The 8,140-nt window shown below is 46.7% G+C and overlaps 1 protein-coding gene across 1 annotated transcript in view; it reads right to left on the bottom strand.

Moving 5' to 3' along the window:
• Positions 1 to 426: 426 nt before the first annotated feature.
• Positions 427 to 8,140, bottom strand: part of LOC129856810 (ras-interacting protein 1-like) — a 13,075-nt gene continuing 5,361 nt past the window's right edge. Inside the window, exons 2-14 of the mRNA XM_055924521.1 lie at positions 7,793 to 8,080; positions 7,427 to 7,671; positions 7,140 to 7,313; positions 6,529 to 6,733; positions 5,943 to 6,241; positions 5,566 to 5,727; positions 5,093 to 5,133; positions 4,040 to 4,194; positions 3,602 to 3,714; positions 3,197 to 3,491; positions 2,589 to 2,752; positions 1,991 to 2,132; positions 427 to 1,316 (exon numbers count right to left, since the gene is read on the bottom strand). Of these exons, the coding sequence (XP_055780496.1) occupies positions 1,138 to 1,316; positions 1,991 to 2,132; positions 2,589 to 2,752; positions 3,197 to 3,491; positions 3,602 to 3,714; positions 4,040 to 4,194; positions 5,093 to 5,133; positions 5,566 to 5,727; positions 5,943 to 6,241; positions 6,529 to 6,733; positions 7,140 to 7,313; positions 7,427 to 7,671; positions 7,793 to 8,080 (2,462 nt within the window). The 3' untranslated portion in view covers positions 427 to 1,137. The remainder of the gene's footprint in view (positions 1,317 to 1,990; positions 2,133 to 2,588; positions 2,753 to 3,196; positions 3,492 to 3,601; positions 3,715 to 4,039; positions 4,195 to 5,092; positions 5,134 to 5,565; positions 5,728 to 5,942; positions 6,242 to 6,528; positions 6,734 to 7,139; positions 7,314 to 7,426; positions 7,672 to 7,792; positions 8,081 to 8,140) is intronic.

Genomic DNA, 8,140 nt, shown 5'->3' on the forward strand with positions numbered 1-8,140 from the left:
TTACCCACTGCATTGGAGTCATTCTCTCTGACCCCTCAGACAGTTCACCTTGGCACAGCCAGGCATCATCATCGAGTGTGGTCGTCATCTGCTTCCTAAGCCATGGAAGCACCATCGTGCGTATGTTATGTCTATGTTGGAATAACCTATTAATCACACAGGAAATATGATATTTCGGAAATCGGGTTGATTGACAGGGACCCCCGCTAATTCCATAGTCTAGTAACTGTTGAGTCATCATTCCAGGGGTTGACTGTCGCCACCTTGTGGTCCTTTCATTCTGGCACCCCGGGTACAAAATGAGTCGGGACATTCACCTTTCCAGACCCTGTCTAGCTGTTGTGTGGTACAGTTGTGTGGTACAATCAAAGTAATAAAAAAACAAGGACAAAACAGCCATAACAAAGGAAACACACTATGGACAGATCATAGGGTACCAACATTTTATTTATAATATGAGGACAGTTAGAAATAAAATACACATGGTAAAACAGTTTCCTTCATAGTGTTAGTGTTTACTTTGGTATACAATCTAATGTTCTGTGACAATACACATTTACTATATTCTTTATATGAGAATATCTGTGAGCCTCCATCCATCCAGTATAAAGCTGACCTACAGGGATATCTTCTACATAATAACATTGTCATACCATCATTTATGCTTCATTTTGCAGGACATTTCTTTTTCAGGCAACCACTGCATTCAGGCATTGTGTTACAAAATAAAGAGTGTTTAGAGAACAGTAAAAGAACAGTTGTATTGTCTTACGGTTAGATAACTATTACATTGTGTTATGACTTTCTTTTGACAGTTGCCATTCCTCACACCAGTTGCCATTCCCCACACCAGTTGCCATTCCTCACACCAGTTGCCATTCCCCACACCAGTTGCCATTCCCCACACCAGTTGCCATTCCTCACACCAGTTGCCATTCCTATCCATTGCATCTGTCTTACGAGAGAGGGTTCAATATAGGGTTAATTTCAAAGTTGCTGAGATGAATGAGGTTGCCCCTAGATGCTGATCAAGGGTCAGTTTTGTGTCTTTCTCCCTTAATGGTTGAGGCGGATGGTGAACTGATCCTAGAACTGTGCCTAAGGGTAGCTTCTACCCGGAGCTCAACTGTCCAGCACTCACAGCCTGGTCCTTTGATTGGCTGGCAGCTCATCCTGGTCGAGTCCCCACAGGAAGTTGCGCAAGCGTGTCACTTCCTTTTGTAGCTCAGGGCTGGGGATTGGCTGGGAGAGGTCCAGCTGAGGCGTCTCATTTGGCAGGATGAGAGGGGGGTGGTCCAGGAAACTTTCGAAGATGTCTTGGACAGAAAAGCATGAATAGAAATTTAGTGGTCTGAGATTCTTAGGAAGAAATCATACCCCTTCTATACATGTGTACAAACAATGTTCGGAATGTCTAAGGGCTGAATCCTGATTTGAGATCACAAATATTTTCTAATTGACATAAATGCATAATTTACATGAACATTCTACTTATCTCAAGTTTGCAGTTGTATCTAATGTTGTGTTCATAACCAAGTTGGAAGTTGTGAAGTCGTAAATACCAGTTAGATACATTCACATGCTTTAAACTCATTGAGAAACACCGATTGGCTAATGTCCAAAAAGCTTCATCAACCATAATCTAAAAGTAGAGCTATCATGCTTGTAAACAAATTATAGTGTTCAAAAACCATATTAATAGATTGCTATTTATAATTTATGTTTTGTTGTTACATTTAACTACTGAAAATGCTGTTATAGAAGTCTATTTCTTAGTAGGTGATGTCAGAGGTCAGAATGTTGGAGAAGTCAGAGCTTAGGGATGATTGACAAGTTTCCCACTAGTAATTACTAGTTGGAGGACAGTTCACACGGATTTTTTCCCAGTCGTATATGGTAAATACTACCTTCCCACTTGGTTATGAATGCAGCATTAGCTCCTACATAATGACCCTCCAGGACTCCCAACTCCTCCCCTCTCGTGTCTCACCTCCACTGAGCTCCGTCCCAGGGGGAGGGGCCCAGGAGGTCGGTGGGGCTCTGGCCGGTCCCAGCTTGTAATGGGTCAGCAGATGGTGCAGCTGGGTGGGGCTTAGCAAGGCATGGTCCTCCTGTAGGCTGGCCCAGGATGACTGGCGGGGGAGAGACAAGTGAAGAACCAATGAGCAACAAAACAGAGAAGGAGGAAAAGTGGACGATATCAGCAATGTCTACAACTGAGATGGGATGCCAAATCTGAAATCTACCCCTAGCCCCTTGTCACCTCTAGATTACCCCTTATATCTGAAAATAACTAAATGGCTGTGAACAAATTAATGGAAAAACGTGTCTATCTAGCTTCCTAGAGCGGTTATCATACAGTTTATACCTATCTGATCCAATCAGCTTTAGGAGAAGGCATCAGGAAGTGTCTAGAGGTAGGGGCTAGGGGTGGATGTGTGATAAGTCAAATAGGTTTAGAGGAAGAACAACACAACAACAAAAACAACGAGACCAAAACATGATTCTTTATCCAGAATGTTTTGTTTTGGGTCATTATCTTGCTAAATCGACTGATTGTTAACTGGCTAAACCAGCATTATTTTTACCTGGATGAGGCGGGTCTTAGGGACGCACAGGAAATTGACTGTGACGGACAGCTTCTTCAGGAACTCAGAGGCGATATCTCCAAGTCCCGCGCCCTGCAGCCAGTCCAGAACCAGGTCCAGGTTTGTACGGATCTGGACCGCTCTAGACCAGGAGAACAGACCATCTGAGAGAGGGAGGGAGTGAGGGACAGAGCGAGAGAAGAGGAAGATGAGACAGAAAGAGATGTAGTGTGTGTGTGTGTGTGTGTGTGTGTGTGTGTGTGTGTGTGTGTGTGTGTGTGTGTGTGTGTGTGTGTGTGTGTGTGTGTGTGTGTGTGTGTGTGTGTGTGTGTGTGTGTGTGTGTGTGTGTGTATGTGTTAGTGCACATCTGAACCAGGGTTGGAAAGTTCAAGTTATTTCAGAGCCGCACCCAGATTCTCTGTCTCGCTGTGCTTGGTAGCGCTCATCCCCTTATGACCTCTACACTAAATGGTTCGTGCACAAACAATGGCTTGTGTAGCGGAAAGCAATTTCTGCATGTGTAATGTGGAACCCACTTAGCTCATGACTGCAGCTTCCTCAGACCAACCCCTGACCTTGGGCCCCAGTATGACCCCTGCCCTCTCACCTCTCTCCAGCAGTGTGTTGAGCAGGGAGGTGTTGGTGAAGAAGAAGAGGTAGCCGAAGGTTTGGGAGGTGAGTGGGGGGGAGAGGCAGGCCTCCCGGGACAGCATCAGGGAGCAGCGGTAAACCTCCACCAGCCCAGCCACTGTAGGGGGGAGGGAGGACGCATCATCCCCCTCTCCCTCCCCTCCACCACCCTCACCCCCATCCATCTCCCTTGCCTCATCTCTCTCCTTCTCTTTCTCCAGGCTGGAGAAAGGGTTGTTGTCCAGGAGAGCTGGGAGGAGGGAGTACAGCGTCTGACAGAGACAGAGCGACAGAGAAAGATGAATTCATGTATTGATCGGGATATAATTATGTACGGTAACTGGACTGTGTCTTGAGTGTGAGGTAACTCAACCTCCCTCACCTTTGTGAGGTGGTACACGCACTGCTGGAAGGTGTGCATTATCACGTCATCAAGCTGCGCCAGGGCCTCGGAGCAGGTGTCCAGGTCAGCTGACAACACCGGGTCACCAGGAGCTGAGGGTAGATATATATGCATTAACTTCTAACTACTGTCATATAACTACTGTTATTGTAGAACAATCAAAAATATATTTCACTTTCTCAATGACGAAACTAACTTATTTTGACTACTGTGGGGCTAAATGATGATAGCAGGAATGTCACACAGGAAGAGGAAGACAGGGAGACACAAAGATACAACGGCCGTGTGACGTCAAAAAGAGAGACAAGGTTAATATGACAAAATGCTTTTCTTGGAGAACGAAGCTTTTTGTCAGATGATCGATGGTGATCTGCATTGATCAAGAGGAAACAGACTCTTATGACACGGGTGTCTCACCCTCAAACTCCCAGTCTCTCTCCATGGCCTCAACTTTGACCTGGAAGAAGTTGAGGAGCTCTGTGGCATTGGACATCCAGAACATCAGAGGTCGAAGGTCAGAGGACAGCTTCTGTGCACTGGGCGCACTCAGTTCAACCTCCTGCTCTGTGGAACTGGACAGACCAGACCAGAACACACACAGTGTTATAGAAGTTGTTGTCACTATCTATTCATCTATCTCAAGGAGTTACAGCAAGTCCTTGATCTATTTTAATGAGCATGCAGTGACGGGGTTCAGTAACACTTTATTTGGGGCGGCAGGTAGCGTAGCGGTTGGAGCGTAGGACTAGTAACCGAAAGGTTGCAAGATCGAATCCCCGAGCTGACAAGTTAAAAATCTGTTGTTCTGCCCCTGAACGAGGCAGTTAACCCACTGTTCCTAGGCTGTCATTGAAAATAAGAATTTGTTCTTAACTGGCTTGCCTAGTTAAATAAAGGTAACATAAAAAATTACATTTGGATAGTCCATCTGCAGATGCTTTACAGACTGTCAGTAACATTTCAACTAACTGTCTACTAACCCTAACCCTTAACCCAGATCCTAACCCTTATCCTAGCCCTTATTCTAAACGTAACCCTAACCGTAAACTTAGCATGCAGTTACTTATCAACAGATAGTTTGTTGATAATATGACCATATGTAGAGCATCTACAGATGGACAATCCAGACTATCCACATAAAGTGTGACCCAGGGTCCCACTACATCTGATTACATCTGTTAACTGCTATTCGCTTGGGATAACATCTGCTAAATGAACATTAATATTAATAGATATTTGTGTACAGTATTAGTTTATCAGTATCATATACAGTTTATACTTTGTGTAAACGTCACATATTTTAATCATGAATCCCTGCATAATGCTAAATAGTATCTGCATGTTCATCACATTATTTACAGACACACAAGCTGGACAATCAGTGCTCTTGATTCCCCCTAATACAGCCCTAAGGGAAGTTCCAAACACAGGAAACAGCTGAAATATGACGTTGAGCAGAAATGATCTTACTTTTGCGTGGGATGCTTATCCCCGAATTCCTTAATGTTGTCCTGTAAAAAGAGTTGGAGAGGGAAGAGAGGATATGAGAGGAGAGACACGTCTCGGCTTAGTGGCAGGGGGGGGGGGGGGGGGGGGGGTGAGTTGGGTTACAAAGTCTGGACAGGCCACCAGGACAATTACAACACAGTTTCCAGAAGGAAGTGACATCAGCTCATCCCCTGTTCTGTTCATCTACAGTGACAGGCATCTGTCTGTCTGTCTGTCTGTCTGTCTGTCTGTCTGTCTGTCTGTGTCTAAATTAATCCCTGTTCACAGCCTACAGTGTTTCAGAGAAAGACATGTCAGTCTGGGGCTGGCTTTATAACCCTTTACAATCCTATTTTATCTGTTGTGTATCTTTCTCTGTCAGTCTTGACGGAGCTATGGCTAGTTAGCGTTATTACAACTGAGATGATCCTAGACAGTCTTTCAAATGAACTCACCCAAACGATCCCTTTGATCTGATTGGCTGCTTTCAGCAGCAACTTAGGCGTGATGATGGGATCCAGGTGTTTGGAGGCGTGGTCAATCATGATTGACAGGAGAAAGGCTGGGGCTAAAGGCCCGCCCTCTGAGTCTGGAGAGGAGTTCTTAGAGATTATCTCCTGATGGAGAAACAGTGGCTTTAATTTATAGTCCTGTTTCAGCTCATATGTACCCGTTATCAACCAAGAAAGTAATATATGTGGTAACAATAGATACTTTAAGTTTCAGGTACCTCCCCCTACTTATATAACACAGTTCTCTACTCTAATCTGTTGCAGACAGGTAGCAGACACAGTGGTGTAACTAACAGACACAGGGGTCTTTCTTCTCTCACCTGTAGCAGAGCGTCAGTGTGGTGGGGCTGGAACCGCAGCAGAGCCTCAGTGGACCCCAGGTACTGCCTCAACGCTTCCTGTCTGTCCACCAATCCCGAGAGGCAGCAGGTGGAGGGAACGTCAGCTTGCCAGGGCAGCGCCAATGCAAGCGGAGGGGCCGGGGTCACGCGTGGGTCACGATACAGGAAGAGGAAGTGACCTCCTATGCCGACCACGTCCCCAGGTTTAAGCACCGCCTCCCGGTAGAGAGCTTCTCCGTTGTGTGTGACAGCTCCTCCTCTGAAGGGACGCATCAGAGCTGGGGGGAGAGAGAAAATAGGTTGATTAACTAGCAACACTATAATTGAAGTTCTGCTCATAAACTGTGTCTAGTGGTAGGATCTCTAGAGATTGATTGTGGACATGGAAATACTGTAAAATCAGGTGTCAACGTGTAGTAAGGAATTGTTACTTCTTTGGACAGATGTAAGCATATATGGAAAAGACTCCCTATTTTGCTGCCACTTTTCTGTTTGTTCAGGTCTGCAAACATCACAGGAGTGGGGCCAGGATTTAGGACTAGGGTTGTTTGTGGACCAGGCCTACCTTGCCCAGAGGGAGCGTCGGGTATGGCTGAGTCTCTCCTGACCAGCAGGTGCCTGGCCAGTATGTCTGGAGCAGAGAGGAACGTTTCCACCTTCAGAGGCCTCTTCCCCTTCCTCTCCCTTTCTCTGTCCTTCTCTCTCTCCCTCATCGTTGGCTTCCGCCCAAACACGTGTGTGTGCCCTGCCATGATGTACAAAACAAAGTCCTGTAGAAAACACAGAAAACACACACAGAGGAGAACGGAAGAAGGAAATAAAGAAAGAAAGAGAGAGGGAGTCTGTTATCATCCGAAGGCCATGGTTATGATAAGGGGACATCTTGGAGATCTTAAGTTGTGTGGAGGTCAGGAGATAAGGTATGAAGTGTGTCACAGTTTGCTACAATGAAGACCTGTGTGAGGTCACTGTGAGAGATGGAGTGATGTACACAGTGGGGTTTTGTGTGTCTCCAAAGGTATTGTGTTGCTGTAAGTCTGTTTTGTGCTCAGGGTTGAATGGGAGAGGCTGGGGAAGGGTTGGAAACAGTGATGGTATGTGGCGATTAGGGGAATGCAGGTATGATGTCATGTTCAGGGTGTGTGTGTGTGATCATCTGGGAGGCGCAGGTCTAACCTTGCTCTGGTCGTAGCCCTGCAGCAACAGGAAGTAGGGTCGGTCCGTGGGCGGGAGGATCAGGCTCTGTGACATCACTTCCAGGTCGCAGGCTGAGTAGTCTTTCTCCTCCTCTACTGCCTTGTCTGCTTTGTTCCTCCGCTCCACCTCGTCTCTGACCTTTGACCTCATCATCTAAGACAGAGGGAGGAGTCTTTATGGTCAGACTGCTGCACTGCTGAGATTAGGTGGGGTTGCCCTGTTGCTATCATGTTGCAATATGTGTTGAAACATCCTCTCATGCTCACCTCTCCGTGCTCCAATGGAGCTATCATGCTCACAATGTTCTTCCTGTCCTGGAGTCCTGCACTGTTGTTAGGGTGGTTTCCGGAGCGACGGGGGTCATTGCCAACGTGGTTTCCTTGGCGACGCCTCAGGCTGAGGTTCATGTCGCTGATGCTCCTCCTGAGTTCCGAGTTCCGTCCTCGATGACCTCGCTCGCCCTCCTCAGCCCCGCCCCCCGACTGTATGCGGCTCCGCCTCCAACGTACACCTGTTACCACGACATCCAGACATATCATTAAAAATAAAGAAAGTACACTTTTCACTGGATGACTGTAGGAAACCCCAGATGTAAGAGCTGGTCATCTAGAGACACTATATTTCCCTTTTACCTGTGTGGTTCTCTCCTTCCCTCTCTCGCTCCTTCTCTTTCTCCCTCTCCTGTTTTTCGTAGTCGTCCCGTCTCTGGATCTCAAAGCGGCGTTCAAACCCATCCTTGGGCCGCCACATGTCCACCAATAGCAGCGGGCATTCCCATTCTGCCACACCCCTACGACACTCTGTCTCCCATTGGACGGCTCCATCTGGTTGCTGGATGGGCTTTCCAATGACATCACACAACAGGAAGTCTTCCGGGCTGTGTTTCTGTAGGGCTAGGAGAAGGAGGCAGGGCGACCAGGCTAATTATTTTTCCTATGAATATGACTTGCATAAACTGGACATTATTGCTCAATTGAGGT

The sequence above is a fragment of the Salvelinus fontinalis genome, chromosome 6, assembly GCF_029448725.1.
Source record: "Salvelinus fontinalis isolate EN_2023a chromosome 6, ASM2944872v1, whole genome shotgun sequence".
Classification (NCBI taxonomy): domain Eukaryota; kingdom Metazoa; phylum Chordata; class Actinopteri; order Salmoniformes; family Salmonidae; genus Salvelinus; species Salvelinus fontinalis.